Source organism: Lutra lutra, chromosome 9 (genome assembly GCF_902655055.1).
Source record: "Lutra lutra chromosome 9, mLutLut1.2, whole genome shotgun sequence".
NCBI classification, from domain to species: domain Eukaryota; kingdom Metazoa; phylum Chordata; class Mammalia; order Carnivora; family Mustelidae; genus Lutra; species Lutra lutra.
This window is the reverse complement of record NC_062286.1, coordinates 76,290,958-76,310,307: the sequence shown is the minus strand read 5'-3', so window position 1 is coordinate 76,310,307 and position 19,350 is coordinate 76,290,958. Positions and strand designations below refer to the sequence as shown.

Sequence of the window (19,350 nt, the reverse complement as noted above, 5' to 3'; positions counted from 1 at the left end):
CAGGGCAGCAGTCCCTTTTAGCCACCGCAGGCCCTCCAGACCAGTCAAATGAAGGGAGTCCATTTCACGACTGCCTCCATCTGTGGGCACGAATTACAGAATCCAGGGTAGGTCTTTCCTTCCTTACAAATATCTGGGCCCTCCCTGTACCATTCCTTGCATAGGCTGGTGGCTTGGTGCACACTGGGCGGTGACAGGGAAAGTTCCATGTTCCACATAGCCGGAGCATTCAAGACTAAATTCCTGGAGGGTAGGAAGAAGGCTGAAAGTCTTCTGGAAGTAACTACCTTTCCTCCCCTAGGCTAATTGGGAGCCCCATCCTCACACAAGCTAGTCCATACAACCTTAAGCTCTTTCTAGGAAGTCCCCCTCCTTTAGCCTCTCACTCCCACTTCCCTCTCCCCATAGTTCTGGGAAGCCAGGCCCCTCCTCTCCGGCCTTGTCCCAATGCCCTAACTTCTCCCTCTGACCAGAAGCCAAAGCTGGCTCCCAGGAGGCTGTGGCCCTGGTCTGGTTCCCAGCCCCACAGCTACCACTGTGGGAAAACACTGGAGCCTGGACTATCCTCCCTCTGGCACAAGCAGGCAGGGACAACATTAGGGACAGCTGCACTAGAACTATGGGGAGGTGAGGCTAGTCCTGCCCAGAAGGTTTTGGCCCAAACGCCTTACCCTTATCACAGTAACACTGTTTTCTTGATTTTATTTGTCAATATAAAAATACTCAAATATTTACAACAAATAAATACGCGGGGACACAATAAGTTACACTGTTAGGAGCCCTCCTCCTAGGGCTGGGAGAGGATATGCAATATCCACAGCATGCCCACCCTCTCTCCTCTCCCCTCCTCCTCCCTCCCCCTCCCCCCACACAACCTTTCCCAGCCCAATAAGGGAGGACAAGTATAAAATACCACTGAACCCCAGGGCCAAGTGGGAGGCCCCTCCCACCCTTGCCCCAAACACACAGGAGAATCCATCTCCCTCCCCCCACCCTGAAAACATTCACAGCCCTAGGAGCAGGACCAGGCCCACCCCAGAGCCCTGGACTTCCCAAAAGGGGCACAGCACCCTGCCCAGCCCACCCCCATTATGTACATCACTGACCCCCACGGGGGACAGATGGGGGTAGGAGAGGCAAAGTGATACGACCCCTTCCCCTTCATAGCTCCAATGACTCACCAGGAGGACCCCAGGCCAAGGGAAGACTGGACAGAAAAAGGAAAACTACCTCATACGCACACACATACACACAGAGAAACAAGAAGACTAGGTCACACACACATGCACACACCCACACCCACATACACCTAGATACAAACACACCCACATCTCCAACTTCTGCCTGAAACGTTTTGGTGGCTGGGGTCCCATGTGTCCGTGATTCACAGCCCCTCACAGAGAGGAGGAAGATGCCTTCTGGGAGGCGGGTGCCCTGGTGAGCCACACCAAGTGGCAGTGCCCGTGCTGAGCGGAGCAGGTCCTCATGGCCGGGTGGATGCGGGGCAGGGTCTGCCCCAGTCCGAGCCGGTGCCCGCGCCATGTCCCTGAGGTAGCTGGTGCCTGTGCAAAAACGGAGGAGCCGCGCGTCCCACGCTGCCCCTGTGAGGCGGTGGGGCCCCTCATACGGAGGACTCCTCGGGATTGGAGTCCGGCAGTGGCTGACGCTGCTGTAGCTTGCGCCTCAGTTCGTCAGCCAGCTCGGGCAGTGGGTGCCCCAGCCCACCGCGGTCCTCCCCTCCCAGCTGTAAGCGCACGTAGCCATTGGCATTTGAGTTCCGCCCACCCCCCAGGTGAAGCCGGGTCGGAGAAGGCAGGGGCTGGCCAGGGATGCCAGGAGGTGGAGAGGGGGGCCCGCCCCCAGGCTGGCACCGCGCATGTCCAGGCACAATCTTGAGCGAGCCATCCGAGTAGTAGTAGCCAACGGGATCCCAGAGCTTCTCGTCAGTCTCCGGGCCAGGCCTGAAGGGGGGACTGGTGGGCTCCTTGGGCAGCTCCAGGGGGTACACCAGGGTCCTCTCTGCCGCCTTGGCACCCTTCTCCAGCTCCTCCCGCAGCCGCCGGCGCAGTGACAGAACAAGCAGCAGCAGGACCAGACACACGGCCCCCAGGGCCACCACAGCCAGCCACACCAGCCCCAGGTTTTCCAAGGGCGCCCGAGCCTCCAGAGTCACCGATGGGCCGGCCACCACGGCCACCAGGTAGCCTTCGGCAGCCAGCCGCGCCCCCTGCTCCTCTGAAAAGCAGTGGTAGGCACCGGCGTGGCGGGGCTGGGCAGCCATCACGACCAGGGCCTGCAGGCGGGCGTCATAGAGGAAGGAGCCGGGCTGTTCCGCGGGGAGGTCCCGGCCCCCGAAGGTCCAGCGGGCGTGGGCCAAGTTGGAAGAGAGGCGGCAGGGCAGCACCAGGTCTGTGCCCGCCACCACGGTGATGTTTTTGGGTATGAGCCTGACTGCAGTAGTAGAGAGAGAGTGAGCAGAGTTAGCACAGGAAACCCGGGGCCCATCCTACTGGGGAGAGGGAGAAAAAAAGGCAGCTCACCTTTTTTATTGCCACGGTTACAAATGCTTGAGGTGTCCAAGACCGTCACATGCTGGATCAGCAAGGACCTGGTTGGGGAAACAGGGTCCATGGGCACTGGGGCTCCGACCACCCCGGCTCCCACCCCGGTCCCAGCACGTGCCGAGCCCCACTCACCCCGAGGGGCCACCCACGGCCACACAGCGGCTGGTGTTGACGCTCCAGGCACAGTAGGGGTCCCGAGCGAGGACGCAGTCGGCACAGGAGCGGTACTTCGCGCAGTCAGCCAGGGGCAGCTGGACCAGCTGAGAGCGGGAGCCCGCAAAGAGCAGTTTCTGCAAGAGAAGCGGGGTGCAGGAGGCTCAGCCGGGGGGTACATGGCCTGGGGGGCAGCTCCAACGGCTGCGTGGGAGCACGAGGGCAAAGGGGCCCGAGGAGGAAGGGCACAGTGCTAAACTCTGAGGAGGGAAATCAAAGGACTGAAGAACACACCCAGGGCTTACTACAAGCCAGACACAATCCTAAGCACCTTAGAGACATGACCTTCTTAGACCGGAACAGTGGAAGTGCGAGGCTGAGGAATATAATCTCTCACACACACACACACACACACGCTTCAGTACAGTATAAATAGTGCAGGAAGCCTGTTTTCCGCTAGGCCCATCAGTCCTCACAATAGCACGGGCATAGCATAAGGTGTTTTCCTCTGTTTGAATGCTCACTGCCAATCTGTGTGTTTCTTCAACCACGGACTTTCTTTCTGCCATTATTCCACGTTCTGGGGAACAATCTGAGCCACAACAGTTGGTCAAGGGCGAGCACATGAAAGTTCACGAGAGTCACAAACCAGCCAGAAGGAAGGGTAGGTGCAAGCAGCACTTCAGGCAAACAGCAAAGGGAGTGGAGGGCCAGGACAGGGCTGGGCTGGACCTGGGGGGATGGGGGCGCAAAGACAGCCAGCAGCATGAGGGCAGCATGAGCCCCAGGGGCCCCGACCACCGCAGCACCATAGAGAAGAGGCTGTAGGTCACAGAGTCACAGCACAACCTCAAGGGGTCTGACGGAAGCGTGGCGAGCCACTGCCAAGGCCCAATTCTGGGAACACTGCCCCACGGGGACCTGGCTATATATAATGCCCAGGAGCCGCCAAGCACAGATTCCATTAGCGCGCGCATTTCCTGGAACTCGCCCCAAGCTAAGCGAGGTGTGTTCTAGTGCCTCCCCAACCCTGTCCTGTCCAAGCCAAAGATGGGGGAAGGTGTAGGGACAGTGGTGGACGGGGCCTGATTACTACCTTGCTCTGGGACAGGACCAAGCTTTCCACAGGCTCCTGGTCAAACACCTGCAGCTCCTCAATCAGGTGGACCCAGGGGCCCAGGCTCACGGCCTTGAGCAGCCAGCCATCTCCTGTGGGTGGTTGGGGAGGACAGGCATGAAGGAGAGGGCATGGGGCCCCTGGGGCATCTCTAGATCTCCCCACCCCGACACACACAGGCCTTTACCCAGTTTCCAGCAGCCACACCCGCCTCCCCAGGTGCCTACCTGTGCCAATGAACAGCACCGTATAGGTGGCTGCGTCAAGCCCTGTGACCCGGTCAGCCACCAGATGGGTAAAGTTGGTGTCCTTCTTCACGAGCAGGGGCCGGCCCCACCGGGGCCCTACCTGCTCCTCCATCAGTGGGTGCTTCTTGATGAAGTTGAGGGTGTTGTCCGGCAGCTCCAGAGAACTGGTGTAGCCGTGGCGTCGGTGCCAGTTGTTGATGCACTGGGGAGTGGGGGCGGGGCGGGGGCAGTGGGGAAGAAGGGGAGAGCTGTCAGCATGGTGGAGAGCTACAGCGGCTGAGGGCAGGAGCCCATCCCCATCCCGGAGGACTCACTGAGCCAGGCCGTGGGCTGGGGACGGGGTCGGTATAACGGCCCCACTTCTGGGCTTGCTCACGGTACTCCTTGTAGGGACCCTCAAATACCCTCTGGATCTCTTCCAGCTGGTACTCGCAGACCGCTGACAAGTCCACATCGCCCCTGTCATAGCAAAGGAGGGAACTCAAGGGTGAGGTGTGGTGTCCACTTTACCCCACCTCATGGCATGGACCAGAAGGTAGCCCCCTCCCCACACACAAAGCAGTCGGGGCTGTGTGCAATGTCACATTGGCTCTAACCTACCGCAGGGGCAAGGGCACTGCACACCTCCCCGGGGGGAGGGGGGGACTCGGAGAGGGGCAGATGCCCAATATCCTCCTTGCCTTCTGGTCAGCGGACCACTTAAGCCTTTACCCAGTGGCCTGTATCCCCAACCATCCCTCCTGGGCAACCCCCCTCCCCGCCAGCCCCCCTGGGTTCCCAGCCAACTCACCATCGCGCCCGAAAAACCCCAAAGAAAGTGGTGTTGTGCCAAGAGGCATCTCGCAGGGTATGCAGGGCCTGCAGCTGATTGAAGTAGAGCTGCCAGTCCGGGGCCGAGCACACCAGCCTTGCCTTCAGGAACGTGGTCCACTTCCTCTGCAAGGTCCGCGCGCCCCCCATGTCCCCCTGGCAGATAGCAAGGGGACACTGCTGGGCAGGCCTGCTCAGCCACCAGGCCTCCCGGGGCTCCCCACTCACCACAGGATTCCGTACCTTGCAGACACGGGCCACCCGAGCCACCACCTGCTCTGCATAGCAGTCATACTCCACTGCCCGCTCGCTGAAGAAGAAGTAGACCTTGTCATCGTCCCCTGTGAAGCTGCCCACGCTCTCTGGGATGTAGGCAGAGCCTACAAAATGAGGTTCTATGGGAAGGGGAGGAGGGTTAGCAGGGCGGGTGCTGTAGGGCCTCTCACCCATGGTTCCCCCCGGGCCCCACACAAGCTCCTCGGGGCTCACCGTTGAGCCAGAAGGCCAGGTACTCTGTCTTCATGGAATGGTGAGGCCCCATGTTGCGCAGGATAACTGGCTCTGTACCCAGGAAGTTGTTGAGCGTGGCCGAGTACAGCTCGCCGTCTACGGAAGACAGCGGATCAGGCAGGCCAGAAGTGACATGAAACTTCATTCAGGCCACACAGATCCACAATGAGATGGCAGGCGGGGGGGTGGGGGTTGGGGTAGGATACTCCCCCAGCCTGCCGTGGGGACAGCCACTCACCCACAAGGAGGCCGGTGTGGCCCTTAGCTGGGTCATAGGGACACTTCCCCTTCCCATCCTCAAATTCTCCACGCTCCAAAGTGAAGGTGAGCATGTCCTAGGGGCAGGGAAGAGACAATGCGGAAGCGCCCGGGGTGGGGGGGGGGGTCCCAGAGTAGGGTGAGGATGGGGGCTGAGGGGAGAAAGCAGCACTCACGATGTAGGTGCACTTGGGTTGGAAGGCATAGGTCCCGCAGACGTACAGGTGGGATGTGTTGTAGGGCTGCAGGAAGCGGATGAAGTTGAAACATTCCGTCTGGGGAGAGAAAGGGGTTCACTCAGAGTTATGAGAATATGAGACATGGTTGACATAAGGACCCCTCCCTTTGTCTGGAACAAAGGGAGAGGGTGGAGGTGGGGGACAACAGCAGGCCTGGCCAACAGAATTATGGGGGGGTGGTTCTGGCTCTCCTGGCTGTATCCTGAGCACCCACCTGGTTACTCTTCCCTTTCTGGATGCACTCGGCCTTCTTCTCAGCAGGTGCTTCCCATGAGATCTGGGAAGGGAGTGAGGGGAGACATCAACATCCCAAGTAGCCACTGAGCACGTGTCCTGAGTATCTGCCACAGGCATGGCTCGTGGCAGCTACGGGGGACACCACAAGGGAGCGTAAACAGTTCCCATTGTCCGGGAGTTTATTTCAACAGAGAACAGGAGCCCCAGACTGCAGCAAAGCTGCAGAGGAGGGAAAGCAGCATGTCTGCTCTGCTAGAAGGGTGGGAATGGAAACTGGGCAAGATTTCCAGAGGGAAGAACAGGGCTGAGGGGACAGCTTCATCAGGTTAAGCCCCTTTGGGTCCTGCCACTCCCCCCACACCTGTGCGCCTCCCACTCCCCCACCTCTCACCGCTCCTTGCAGCTCCAGAGCCTCCACGCTGAAGGCAAACAGGGCCTCCCGGGCCCCCACGTACAGAAGCCCTGTCTGCTCAGTCAGGGTCAACGTCAGGAAGTCCTGGATGCCCGTTTGGGAGAACCGCCGGACTATCGCAGCCAACTCTGCAGGGCGAAGAAGCGGGGGTGGGCGGGGAGACAAGAGGGGGTGAGCAGGGTGGTGAATGGGCAGAGGCCTTCCCGGGGCTCCAGGCATCCTCTTCCCCACAGTATCAGCCTTCCTCTGTACAGTGGCCTCCTGGGCCTAATCACCCCTGCTGCCCCGCATTACAGCTAGCACCCCACAAGCGGATGCCAGCTAAGCACCCTGACCGGCAATAAAGAGCCTTCTCTAATAGCCTTTTGGCTCTGACAGCTCCCTCCAAGCCTCCCTGGCCTTTCCCAGCCTGGGAGGCAGCAAATCTGGGCTGGTGAGGAGGAAGGAAGGATATCTCAGCCACAGCTTCCGGCCAGAGGAAGCCATCAGACTGATGGCCCTCACTCTCAGGGTCAACAGCACCTCTGGCTACAGAACTGGGCTCTTCCCCCTCCCTGCTTCCTCTGCTACCGCTTCCTTCTTTGCTGCCTGCTACCAGCTGCGTACACCAGGCTCCGGCCAGGCCCCAGTCCGGGATTTGGCACAGCAGAGAGTACTAAAGTTGAAGTTTTAAGCACTGCTTGCCTGAGGACACTCTTCAGTCCAGCGGGACCCAAATCCAGGCTGCCAGAGATTCAAACATGGCTGGCCACTGGGACAGGTGGGAATGAGGGAGACTGAACTGGGGCTGGAAGGCCAGGCCAGGGTGGTCGGAGGAACCAGACGCCTGGGACCAGAGAAGGCACCGAAGCCCTGTTACTATTCACCACGCAAGGCACTATGACACTACGACACTATGACAGAGAATTCCTACATCAGCCCCCAAATAGCTGCTGACCTGTCCTCAGGGTCCCCCTAAACCAGCCTGAGCCTTTGGAGCCAGACACAGGCTGGCAAGGGAGGGCTTCATTAGCAGCAGAGTGGAGCCTGTGGGAGGTGAGCTCATCCCAGGTCCCCAGAGTGCACTGATGATACAAACACCTGACATCACCTCTTAATACAGGTGTGTGCGCGTGCAAAAGGCTATCAAAGGCTGTCAGGTCTGCGGTCCCCCCACCACGAGCACGTGCGTAAACACATCCAGAGCCACCAGAGGGCACAAGTGTCAAGGTAGCAGAGGGGGTGTATTATGGTTGATAAGGGGGCTCCTGGGGGCAAAAAGCTAGGAGGACTTTGGGGAGGGGGGTGATGACACTCTTTGCCTTATGCCTATCCGGGCTCTGTTTTCTCTAAGTGGGCTCTCAGTGCAAGTACTAGTTCCAGAATTAAGGCATGGGGAGAATGATACAGAAGAGAAGGGTCTCTCTTCCTTGCATAACAGGGGCAGCCAAGTCCTAATCATCTGAAGAAGAGATATCCCAGGACTACCAGTTCTGGGTCCCTGGGGCCACTCACTCCCATTTCTTGGATAGCTGTGTCACCTGTAGGCTTTGAGCCCGAGAGCAGAATAAAGCTGGCATATCTAGAGGCAATTGCTCCTCTCCCTGCTGCAGTCCCTCCTGGTCTCCCCTCCCCACACTGGTCTTCCTCCTCAGGACTTCAGTCACTCACCCCCAGAAGATACGGTCTTCCGGGGCACCAGGTTCCACCACATCTCAGCCCCAATGCCCAGGCCACACAGCCCCACTGCCAGCAGCCAGACAGCCCAGTGTGGGGCCATGGCAAATGCCTCTAAGCTCCAGGCCAGCTGCCCTGCTAGGGGAAAAGAAAGGGTCAGAATCACAGCCAGAGAAAACAGACCGGAAGGGGGCCCACACAAGCCCAAGCCGGGAGGCACTGACAGGACATATGACCTGATCAGCCTCCCCAAGAGCCTCCTGGGTTCCCTCCTTACCCAATCCTTGAAGCTGAGACTTGGTTCCCCCCAACACCTGGCCTCAGACCCCACAGATTCCAAAGGAGGTGGGAACCCCAGCGGGGAGGGGAGGAGCTGAGTCAGCTGGAAGGTTGGACACTCCAAGAAACCTTCTCTGGCCTCCAGGCCCTCACCCACTCCCTCCCAACAGGAAGTTGTTTAAGAAATTAAAAGGGGACCCTTTCCCCCACATTCAGGCCTGACAGATTTGAGGATTTCTTAAAATAACCTCTGGGAGCAGGACCTGCCCCAACTCGGGCTCCCGCCAGCCCCAAGATCTTTTTGGCACGCAAGCCCCTTGGCTGGGTAAAGGGGCATACAGTGGGTGGGCGGTTGCAGAAGCCCCCCTCCCCCAACCCCTCCCCTGCTCCGGGAGGGGACCTGATGGAGCCAGCCCTGCGGGGGTCCCGGCCCCAGCCTCTCCCCTCCCCCCAGACAATAGTCAGGCAGAGCCCCAAACCCTGATTCCAAATCATCAGGGCCGAAGTGGGGCCGGGAGCCGAAGGGGCCCAGCTTCCCGAGGCCCCTTTGTTGCTCAAGACGGGAGGCAGGAAGTGGGTGGGATGGGCGTGGAAATGACCAGGGCCTCATCCTGTTCCTTGCACAGCCTCCTAGGAGACACTAGCCCTCACGCTTTGGGGCGGCGGGACAACAGAGCCGGCTCCGGTCTAATCAGGGATCGATCCAGGCGAAGCTCTCAGGAGGGGGTGGGGGGGGAGTAGAGGGGCGGGTGGGGAGCGCGAGGGGTTCCTCTCCGACCGCCAGGGACGCCCGGTGCAGGGCCGGCGCCTGCTGCGCTCCCCCACCCCCCGGGTCTGACGAAGCTTCCCAACTCAGGGATTGCGCCCTGGGACCTCGGCCTGGGCAAGCCACCTACATTAATTGCCAGTGCCTCAGCCCTCCAGTGCCGGGCACAGAGACACAGAAGCTGGGGACCTGCTCACCCCAAAACAAAGGGTCCCCGCCAAGATCTCGTCCTTGGTCACCCACTCACCCCAGATTCTCCCCTCCCCCAGCTCCCGGGATTTGAATGCAAACAAAGCGGAGGCGCAGGGAGCGTGGCGAGCCTGGCCGGCGGACGCCCCCTGTCGGCCCAGTATCCCAGCACTAGAAGGGCGGGGGGGGGGGCTAGGCACACGTTCACCCCTCCCTCCTCCGTCCCCTCAACACACCCCCAGCCCTCCTTCTGCCCCTTACCCAAGGCTCGGGCCGGACCCCACGGCGCGCTCCGAGAATCGGCCAGCACAGCGATGCCCCCACCCCCAGCTCCTCTCAGGGCGGGGAAGCAGGAGCAGCGGGTGGGGTGGGGGCTGGAGGAGCGCGGGGCCCAGGCGGTGCGCCCCCCTACCCTAGCCCACCGCGAGCGGCCGGGCGCGAACGGCGCTTCCGCGGCTGCAGGGCGGGCGCTTCCGTCAGGGGCTGGGCGGCCAGGCTTGGGTCGGGAGCTTGGCTTTCCAGGACAACCCGCCTTCCCAGCGGAGCGGTCGGGCGGGCGGGGGGCCGCGGCAGGGAAATCCGATCCCACAACATCGGCCTCAGTCCAAGCCCGCCCCAAACTTTCCGTCGGCGGTGGGGGAGCCGGGGGCAGTTCGGGGGCCTGGGAGAGGATCCTGGCCGCCGACCCGACAGCACAGGGGATCCCCGCTCCGCGTAGCCCCGCTCTCCTAGACCAGTGCGCGCCTCGGGACGCTATGGCTGCGGGCACTGCTTGCCCGGCTCCCGAGCCCCCGCCGGCCAGCCCGCGGGGAGCGCAGGAAGGATCTCGGACCGACTGCTGTCCCCGCCGCTAGCCCTCCGTGCGCCCCCAGACCCTGTCCCTCGCGCATGCGGCGGCTCCTGCGCGAGTCGGGGGACAAAGCGGCGGCCCCGTAGCCCTGGTGCTCCCGCCCCGCACAACCCTGGCCTCACTCACCTCTTCTTTACGGCTTGAATCCCTGGGCGCCGCCCTCGCGTTCGGCTCGGATCACGGTCCGCCCCTACCCGCGCGCCTCCGCCCGCCTGCGCGCGCCCGCCCGCCCTCCTCCGCTGTCCCCTCTGCCACCGCCCCTCGGTCCCGGTTCTCCTCGGCGCCCCTGGGCTCGGGCTCCCCGCGCCACCGCGCCGGGCGCCGGGTCTTTCACCAGCGCTGCCGCCGCTCTCCGCCCCCTCCCCCCTGACGTCAGGCGGGGTGGGGGGGTGTCGAGCGGAGGCCGGGGGCGGGACGCGAGGTCCGGCCCAGGAGGGGGCTGCGACCCGCCGCGACCCGCCGGCCCGCCCCCTCCCGGCTCCGCGCCGGCGGACTCGGACCCCTGCCCCTCCCCGCGCCCTGCCGCCCCGCGCTTCGGAGTCGCGGTCTACGCCACAAGTGAGGGGATGTGGGGCGAGGGAGGGACTCCGGGCATTGCCTTGGGGGGATCGGACTCACCCGGTCTTTCCGAAGTGTCCCCCAAGGCTGGGCGGCTGGGCTCGGGAATGGGGCCGAGGAGCTCCCAGCAGTTACTGGAACCAACGCGGGCAAGCCCCTTCGGGGCGAGTATCCGAGGGAGGGGTGCCGGGGAAATCGAGGCTCCTTTTGGGGGCAGACCAGAATGGGTCTTTTGGACCGAAATTCTGCTTCGTTTCTTGGCTCCAACACCAGCTGGCCCCCGCAGTCAGACTGGAACGGGTCTTACCAACCAGTTAGACCCACTAATCTCCGGAGAGTCTGCTCCTTGTTTTTCATGCTCCACACAGAAGGGACAGCAGCGCCCTTGCCCAGTTAGCTCCCCGGTAAGACAGCCCTCCGGGAGACTCCTGTTGCACAGAGCCTGCCCCCAAGAAATGAGTCCTTCTGATGCCAGAAGGCTGAGTAACAAGTGACATGAGCCCTAATGTTCAGATGAAAGCAGCTGAGGGGAAGGCGCGCTGGAGAGCTACCACCTTTAAGAACCGCCTGCCTCCGCCCACAGCAGCTCCTAGAAGTCACTTGTAGCTCTGGCCTCCGCTGGAGTGGTGTTGGCGTGGACCTTGCCAGCTGGTCCTCAGAGCTGGGCAAGTGGACAAACCCCAGGGAAGCCGCCCCATCGGCACCCAGACACAGATGCCTCCTCTTGGCTAGGGGCAAAGGACAGAGGTAAAGAGACTGGAGCCCCAAGGCTTTGGTGGGGACTTTAAGCGGGCGCAGTCCTGGAGGAGAGGAACACTGGAGGGCCGCGTCAGCAAATCTGCATTATAAATCAGTCCCGACAGGAGCTTTTGTTCTGAGTTAAAACTTGGCATCTAAAAATGGAGAACTGAAGAGTAGTGGAGATAATTGGGAAAAGCAGCCCAGTTTGGATTCAGTAACAACTGGGTCTTTGCTGGTACACATAAAGGGCCCTTCTCCTGCACTGGCCAAAGCCATATTTCCCAGCTCCTTTCCACTAGGCAAAAAAAAAAAAAAAAAAAAAAAAAAAGCGAGCCATGGTCTTGGAGATGCTGGAGATAGAGGGCAAGCCTTAACAGTTAGCATGGGGTGGGCAGGGAAGGCTCTGCCTCTGCTGGCTGGGAGGGAGTTGGGGGTGACGCCTCCTCCAGGTTAGACCCTGAGTCTTTTTTCGAGTGGAGGTGAACTGATATGCAGATAGCACTCATATCTGTTCTGTGCTTTACACTTTGCCACCTGCCTTCACATACATTTCCTCACATCATCCACCCTGACCACCGTTCAAACGGCAGGTATCCTTGTCTCTGATTTTGGAGATAAAAATGAGTCTCAGAAGGATGAAGCAACCTGCTCAAAGTAACGTAGATACTTAGCAAGGTCAGGATGTTAAATCAGGTCTTGGGACTCCCAGTCCTGTCTTTCCACCAAGTCAGAGTGCATCTGGACAAACTTTAAGCCCGAAACAGCTCGTTTCCTGCTGTTTTCCTCACCTCTGCTCCCACCCCCACCAGGCAGAGCTCCACCTGCAAGACGGCCCCAGTGGAAAGTTTCAAAAGGTGGTTTGGTTTCACTGGCAGGGACAGTCTTCTGTACGTTCTGGCAGGCTTCTCTGTTCCTGCTAGCAGACTCGGGGAGCCCTTCCCTCCCAAATGCTCCTCAAAGATAAGGCTGCAGCTCCCCACCCCACTCCCCTTTTCTACCTTCACTCATTTCCTGCTTCTAATTTCCAGCACTGGCCTTTTCCATGGGTGGGTGGGTAGAGGATAAAGTTTCCTGCATGACTACTTGCTCATGATTCATACTTTTTAATAAAAGTACAACCGGTCAAAAATGAGCATTCCTGGGTTTTAAATTAAGGGGAAAAAAAAAAAAAAGAAGGAAAGTCTCTTGTACCTGTCATGTCTCCCTAGGGCCTGTCTGGCATATTCTATTTAAAGTACCCATGCTTTAAGCCTTAGGCCCTGACAGGCCCTCTTGCTCATCTGCTTGTGGCCAAGTCAAGGAAAGCCCACATATGCTAAATGTCTTCTGAGTTTCTCCAAGGATCCACTGGCAGCTCAGCTCAGACTCAGCTCAGTCCCTACAGATGGGTCCAGGAGTCTTGCCTGAAAGTCAACCTCCCAGTCCCTCTCCCACACACTGGTCATGTGCCATGGTGTCCCTCACTTGAGCTCCTTACCACTAGCTCTTGCAAGGCAGCTTTCAGACCAGAGTGGAGCCCAGGGTTCACACTGGGGTTCTCCAGTGAGCACTTCCTGGCCAACTTCCAAAGGATCTGAGAGCTGTTGTTAGCTCACAGAGGGGGAAATGAGAAAGCCTGGGTCAGCCACCCTTCAGGGATCTTTTGGAGGGCTGGGGACTGAGGTGAGTGGGGACATAGGAAAAGGACTTCCTCTACTTCCTCCTAGAAGAGAGTTATCAAAGCTGTCCACCTGGGAAGCCTTTCCCTTCCCAGCCCCTCCCTGCCACCATCACCAAAAGGAAGCCGGAAAACATCCGTCATCACAGCCCCGGATGCTGCGTTTCCAGGGCCTTCAATCAGGATATCCCTCAGCCTTTTCCCAGGGGCTTAAGGATCTGGAAAGGGCAAGTGGTGAAGTCGCCAGCAGCACTGTGGAATTCTTGGCCTGGAGGAGACTGAGTCTCTAACTGGTCCCAGACTGGTTTTAGAAGATCTGGTCAGCCTCTAGCCAGTTCCAGTGAGGGCCCATTACATGTCCCAGGGGATATGGGACACCCTTGGGTGACCTTGAAGCATACCCCTCTGCTCAGGTTACCGCTAGATCTCTGGAAGGACTGAGTAGTCACCAACACCGTCTTTCTCCTTGGTATCTGTTTCCCCCTTGGGGACAAGCGTGTTTGGGGAACAGGGGAGGAGGGCTCAGTGCTCAAGGACCAGGACTGGGGAGAAAGGCCCTGGGTGTCTGTGCTGATAGACAGCATGATCTCTTTCTCAGACCAGGTAGGGGCAGCTTCGAGAATTGGAAACTCCCCAGTTCAGCCTCTTAGGCCTTTCCCTCTCTGCCCTTGGCAGTGAGAACAAAGAGGGGAAATTTCAAAGGTGATTTCCAGGTTTCCAGAGCAAACCGAAGAGCTGAGGATTAGCTGTCAGGATGTACAGTGTCAGAAGCGGGGGCAGCCTGGAGGGACACGAAGGAGGCTACCTCACCAGAGCCTTCACTTTTATCAGACCATCTCAGGCCTACCTGATGCCGCTCGGGCCTCCGTGGTGCCCCAGCCAGGGGGCCCTGTGATGTGGCCAGGAACAGAAACCAGAACTCTCGGTCAAGTCACCTGGGCATCCAAGTCACCCTGGCCAAGGACTTCTTCCACCTGTCACTTGGCAAAGAGAGCATGGCAGGGCGACGACCGGTATGGCACGCAGCGCTCGGCTGTGTGCTCAGGCCCTCTGAATTATAGATGCCCCAGGTCCCAGCCTTCTGGGTGAGGGAGGCAGCTGTGTCTAAAACAGCCCCAGGGGGGCACCTGGGTGGCTCAGTAGGTTAAGCATCCAACTCTTGATCTTGGCTCAGGTCTTGATCTCAGGGTCATGAGTTCAAGCCCTGAGTTGGGCTCGACGCTGGATGTGGAGCGTACTTAAGTAAAACAAAACAAGCAAACAAATAAATAAGACAGGCCCAGGAAGTGATGGGCTACCCTTCAGGTCTGCAAATTGAGCCACTTGCCCTGAAGGTCCTTTATGTGGGGGGAGTCTTTCTCCTAGTTAGCCTGCCCTGCCCCTGTGGCATAAAAGAAAAAGGGAAAGGGGCACATCAACAGAGAAAGTCGTAAGCACCAGCCATGGTGAAGCTGTCGGCACACGCTCGGCTTGAGCTGATGAATGGGCATGGGCCAGGGGTGTAGGGTGATCCTCTGCTATTTCCATGTCTTATGGACCCTGCAAAACCCTCTCCCAACCTGATGCTAAAATGGATTCTTGGGGTTGGAGGAGTAGACAGAGAATGGGCATACCCAAGGATCTTGCCGGCTTGCTCAGGGCCCATTTGCTTCTCAAGGCGGGGGTGTGTGTGTGTGTGTGTGTCAAAGACATCCAGCACTTCCTTAAGAATCAGAGCAAGGGTAAGGCTGAGGGAAAGCAACAGCAGTATCCAGAACTGTCTTTTGGCCCCTACCATCCATCCCCCATTCCCCATTTCTAAGTCTGTGGAGTTGATTTCAGAACTCAACAATAAGCTGAATTAAGTGTAATTACACTCCTGACCCACCAGCTCAGTCTGTGGACTGTCCCCGGAGAGGGCAGTGAGTAAGGGGTGGGTGGGGGGGTTTGGTCCCAGACCAGGTCCAAACCCATGCTCCCTAGCCCTCCTGCCTGTGTGTTTCTGACAGGAATAACTTCCCTCAGGATTTACAAACAGCCTTCTGGGACAGGGGGAGGAGCCTAAGAGGACCAGTCACATGACTGTCAGAGGTGGGAACTCAGCGCAGTCCCAGTGGAGAGATGTCAGGAAACTGGACCCTGGGCAAGAGCCCTCAGGACAGGGATTGAAGGAAATTTTCTAAACCACCGAAGCTGAAATAAGACTTTAGTGTGCACAAACAAAGCTCACATTAGTGACAGAGGGAGGAAGGACGGTGGGGAGGGCCCAGGAGGCCCTGGGAAACCAGAGAGTGGAGACAAAGGCCTTGGGGCAGAGGAGACAGCTGGGAGGGAAGGAGGGCTGAGGGGTGGGCCAGGCAGGGAGACATATCCATTGCCCGGTGGGGGTCAGGGGCAGTGTGGAAGCAAGCTCTCATTTCATCATACTGGCCCTCCTCTGGCCTCTGTTCTTCGCTTCCTCCTATTGCTTGAGCCCCATTCACTTCCAGCCAGAGCCAAGAGCTGGGGACCAGCTGTGCCCTGCTCTTTTAGTCTTTCCAGGGGCTGAAGTACTGGGCCTGTAGCAAGGAAGAAAACAACGTGATGGCTCTGGGACCGGCTGACTGTTCAGCGTCAACACCCACTACAGGCCTCCTTGTGCCAGGTGCTGAGCTACAAAAGCCCTGCGGCTCCCCATCCAGGAGAGGACATGGCAGGTCAACAGGCCACTTGAGCACAGCACATGGGTGCTCTGTCTGGGTGCCTTCTACTCATGGCCTGAAGGCCCAGAGAAGTGTGACAGGAAGGTGGGGCCTGCCCCCTGACATGGCCAGGCCACAAAGCACTTTTCTCTTTTTTTTTCATGACAAACACGCTGTTTCCCACCAGAGACTAGTGTGATCTAGTTCCTCGGGGATTGAGGGTGAGGTCTGCTCTCCAGCTTTCTCAGAGACTTGCGAAATCTGAGACCCAAGCCACAGCCTGTGGCCAATGTGTCAGCCCCAAGTCAGAGGTTACAGGAGGAAGGATGAGCAGAGAAGTCAGAGGATAGAGATGTTGGGAGCTGAGGGAGGATGGGAGGAGAGATGCTCACCAGACCTAGCCTGTCTTCATCAGGGTTGGGGGAGAGAAGAGCCCCCAAGGCAGCTGACACTGTTTGTCAGAGGGACAGAAGCCAGAAGAGATGCTATCTGAGCGGGGCTTGGATTGTGCTTAAGTCTGCAGGCTTGAGGGGCACCTGGGTGGCTCAGTTGGTTAAGCGGCTGCCTTCGGCTCAGGTCATGATCCCAGGGTCCTGAGATCTAGCCCCACGTTGGGCTCTCTGCTTGGCGAGGAGCCTGCTTCTCCCTTTCCCCCTACCTGCTCATGCTCTCTCTCTCAAATAAAATCTTTAAAAAAACCCCGAAAGTCTGCAGGCTTGGGAGTCGGACTGGATTTCTGCCCTGGTTCTGACATTTGCACACTGCTTTCGGGATGGGGCAAGCTATTTAACTTCTCAGTGACTCTGGTTAGCTTGCTCATCTATAAAATGGGGTGGTAATAGTACCTGTCTCATGGGGGTTATCTTGTTTTGTGGAGAAAGTGGATCTTTGTTCAATATGTATGAGCTATGAATATTATTCCCTAAGAGAGTCTGACAAAAATCAGGGGCATGGAGCTTGTTGCTCCTGAAATTGGGAGGGGCCGGGGCAGGCTGAGAGTAGGAGTAGGAGCAGGAGGCCAGCCTCAGGCCCGCAAGGCAAGCGCTCAGAGGGGGAAAGCTGGTGCCTAAGGTGCCCCGGCCTGGCGCTGCTTACTGCTCCTCCTCTCCAGGGCAAAGTTTTTCTTTGCATTTGGCCAGAAGTTGGCCTCTCTGTCTTCCCCTTACTACATCCCTGCATGGGGCTTGGCTTCTCGGTGACCATGGTGAAGGTCCTCTGAGGCATCTCTACCCACCTGCCAGTCAGGAGCTGCCATGGGGGTGGACACGCTGCCAGCTCTGGTCAGCCTGCCTGACCACTTCCCTCCCCTCCCAAGTCTAGGGCCCAGAGGGGGTGCCACCTGGGGCTGGCAGTGGGCCAGCAGCTCCTGCCAGCGAATATAGGTCTGGGCTGCCAGGTCCTTGAGTCTGGTCCGGTGCATGGCCTGGGGGCTCTCCCGGATATGGGTGCTGATGTGACGGTCCAGTTGCATGCACAGCAGCTGCAGCTCCCCCTGCAGGGGTGGGGGGAGTGCATGGAAGAGGGTGTTACATAGGCCAGGCCCCTCCACAGAACGGGAGGAGGGGGCAAGAAATCAGAGAAAGAGGGATGCATTTGAATGACTGCTCTGAAGTAGGGCAGGAAAGGGAGGAGAGGAACAGGGCAGCCTCTGGGAAGTCGGGTCAGGGTCCCCTGGGAATGCCCTATGGGACGCTGGGAGGAGGAGGGAGCCTGGCTCCCCTAGGCCCACTTCTTTCAGAGTTTCCCACTCTTTGCAGCTCCCAACAGTGGGCTGGCCTCCATCTCGGCCTCTTGGGAGACTCACCCACTGGTCTGGAGTAATGTCCTGGCAGCTGACCACCACTCCGGCCAGCGTCAGCAGGCTGTGGCATAAGTAGCAGGCCTGGAAAGAGCACAGAGAGATAGGCTCTCCTCAGTCCGTCACCTCCAGACTCCATGCTTGCAGGCCTGGGGTGGGGACTCAGCCCACTGCTGGGGCTTCCAGGCACAGTCTCTAGGGAGGTATCCTAATGGAGGGCTGTGGACCCCCTGGCTCAGAACCCTCCCTCCGATGGATGATTGTCCTTCTTTTATTCAGAAGAAGAAGAAACCTCTGCCATCCAGAAACCCATCCTGTCCCTCAGGCCTGTCCCAGAGGCCCAAAGAGAAAGCCTGCTGGGGAGAAGGGCCTGTCCACTCTCCCCTCTGCACGGGGTCTGTGGTCCTGCTCTATTCCCTGAGGCACCCGTGGCAGGTGCCACTATTCTCTAAGGAGGAGACATGGCCTCCTGGGTCGGCAGGACACCCCTTGTGTGGACAGTCAGACCGTGTTGACCCAAGGAGGCCAGCGAAGAGGGGAGAGGCAGACAGGAGATGGCTTCAGTTCAGCATCTGTACACTTACCCTCTGGCTCATACCCTTGCTCTTGCCCCCTCGACATTCTGAGGGGTACAGACAGGACAAAGGCCAATTCCATTGGCTCAGGGAATGGTTGGATCCCAGGGTGCCCCTGGACTCCGTCGGCACCCACTCTTTTCTGGGGCTATCCAGACAAAGAGAGGCACAGGGAGGGGAGCACCCTCAAAGACAGGCGTGGCTTCTGCCATGAAAGACAGCCTGCTCCTGGCAGTCTGAACTCCTCCACTCAAAAGTGTCTGTCGCCTGGTGCCCTTTAGACTCCTACGTCTAAGGCAGGGAGGGGGCCGGGAAACACCCCCACTGTTGCGCCCGTTGCAGATAACTAGCTCTGAGGCTGAGCTGGGATGAGAAAGGCAAGCTCCGGAGAAGGTCGGCAGGGCCTGGTAACAACAAGGCTGGAGTTCAGAACCAGCCCAAGACTCCCTTGTGCCCCTATCTCCCCTGCCCGTCTCATCCAGAAACAGCAGCACCACTCTGCACAGACCTTGTGAAGGCAGAAGCCAGAACCATTTTTGAGGGCATCAGACACGGTACTCTGGAGGACTGTCTTGTTTGTTTGTTTTAAAGATTCCATCTATTTATTTGACCGAGAGAGACCACAAGCAGGGGGAGTGGCAGAGGGAGAGGGAGAAGCAGACTCCCCACTGAGCAGGGAGCCCAACCACCTGGATCCCAGGACCTGATCGGAAGGCAGATCCCTTAACCCACCAAGCCACCCAGCTGTCCCTGGAGTACTATCTTCTTGAACTCAAAATACCACAATGCAAAAATCCTGAGAAGGGACCCTACCCCCCCTCTACCCCCGCTCTACCCCGGCAGCACCCGTCTTGCCTAGGACCCAAACTGTTCTTCAGCACCACAGCTGAGGCTCACGGCGGGGCCTGACCCCAGAGCCTGGCCAGGTTGGGCAACACCGCATACACCGAAGGCTGGGAGAAGACACAGTGTGCAAAGCCCTGGGGACCACCAGCGAGCCTCCAAGCAGGGCCACCCCAGGTGGGGTGAGACCCAGGTTCCGAGCCAGCTGCCCCTGCGGGGTCCTGCCGCTG

At 59.0% G+C, this 19,350-nt stretch overlaps 2 protein-coding genes across 16 annotated transcripts in view; both read right to left on the bottom strand.

Moving 5' to 3' along the window:
- Positions 1-1,485: 1,485 nt before the first annotated feature.
- SEMA4C (semaphorin 4C) lies at positions 1,486-11,040 on the bottom strand. 7 transcript variants are annotated; one of them, XM_047745983.1, is made up of 15 exons: positions 10,907-11,040; positions 8,199-8,339; positions 6,528-6,676; positions 6,114-6,176; positions 5,837-5,935; positions 5,641-5,737; positions 5,382-5,498; positions 5,136-5,287; positions 4,873-5,048; positions 4,397-4,541; positions 4,062-4,284; positions 3,814-3,926; positions 2,697-2,854; positions 2,541-2,608; positions 1,486-2,451 (listed from the first exon to the last, which is right to left on the bottom strand). In XM_047745983.1, exons 2-15 carry the CDS (start codon positions 8,305-8,307, stop codon positions 1,622-1,624), a joined length of 2,499 nt encoding a protein of 832 aa, XP_047601939.1. In that variant the 5' UTR covers positions 8,308-8,339; positions 10,907-11,040; the 3' UTR covers positions 1,486-1,621. The 7 variants fall into 7 exon arrangements, with proteins under 7 accessions (XP_047601939.1, XP_047601938.1, XP_047601936.1 ...); XM_047745982.1 differs by having other exon boundaries at positions 8,199-8,342; positions 10,907-11,020; XM_047745980.1 differs by lacking the exon at positions 10,907-11,040 and adding an exon at positions 10,415-10,766 and having other exon boundaries at positions 8,199-8,342.
- Positions 11,041-11,812: 772 nt separating this feature from the next.
- Positions 11,813-19,350, bottom strand: part of FAM178B (family with sequence similarity 178 member B) — a 114,346-nt gene continuing 106,808 nt past the window's right edge. For 8 of the 9 annotated variants that reach the window (XM_047745989.1, XM_047745987.1, XM_047745994.1 and 5 more), the window contains 3 exons: positions 17,709-17,786; positions 17,244-17,396; positions 11,813-15,781 (listed from right to left, as the gene is read on the bottom strand). In XM_047745989.1, coding sequence (XP_047601945.1) covers positions 15,752-15,781; positions 17,244-17,396; positions 17,709-17,786 — 261 coding nt within the window. In that variant the 3' untranslated portion in view covers positions 11,813-15,751. The remainder of the gene's footprint in view (positions 15,782-17,243; positions 17,397-17,708; positions 17,787-19,350) is intronic. The other variant, XM_047745990.1, reaches the window with a different exon arrangement.

What these genes read in the sequence shown, in the direction of transcription:
- SEMA4C (XM_047745983.1), bottom strand. Translation starts at nt 8,307, where the DNA reads ATGGCCCCACACTGGGCTGTCTGGCTGCTGGCAGTGGGGCTGTGTGGC. An exon ending in CTCTGGAGCTGCAAGGAGCG is followed by an intron (nt 6,177 to 6,527) that starts GTGAGAGGTGGG and finishes CTCCCTTCCCAG; the next exon opens with ATCTCATGGGAAGCACCTGC. An exon ending in TAACCGTGGCAATAAAAAAG is followed by an intron (nt 2,452 to 2,540) that starts GTGAGCTGCCTT and finishes CTACTACTGCAG; the next exon opens with TCAGGCTCATACCCAAAAAC.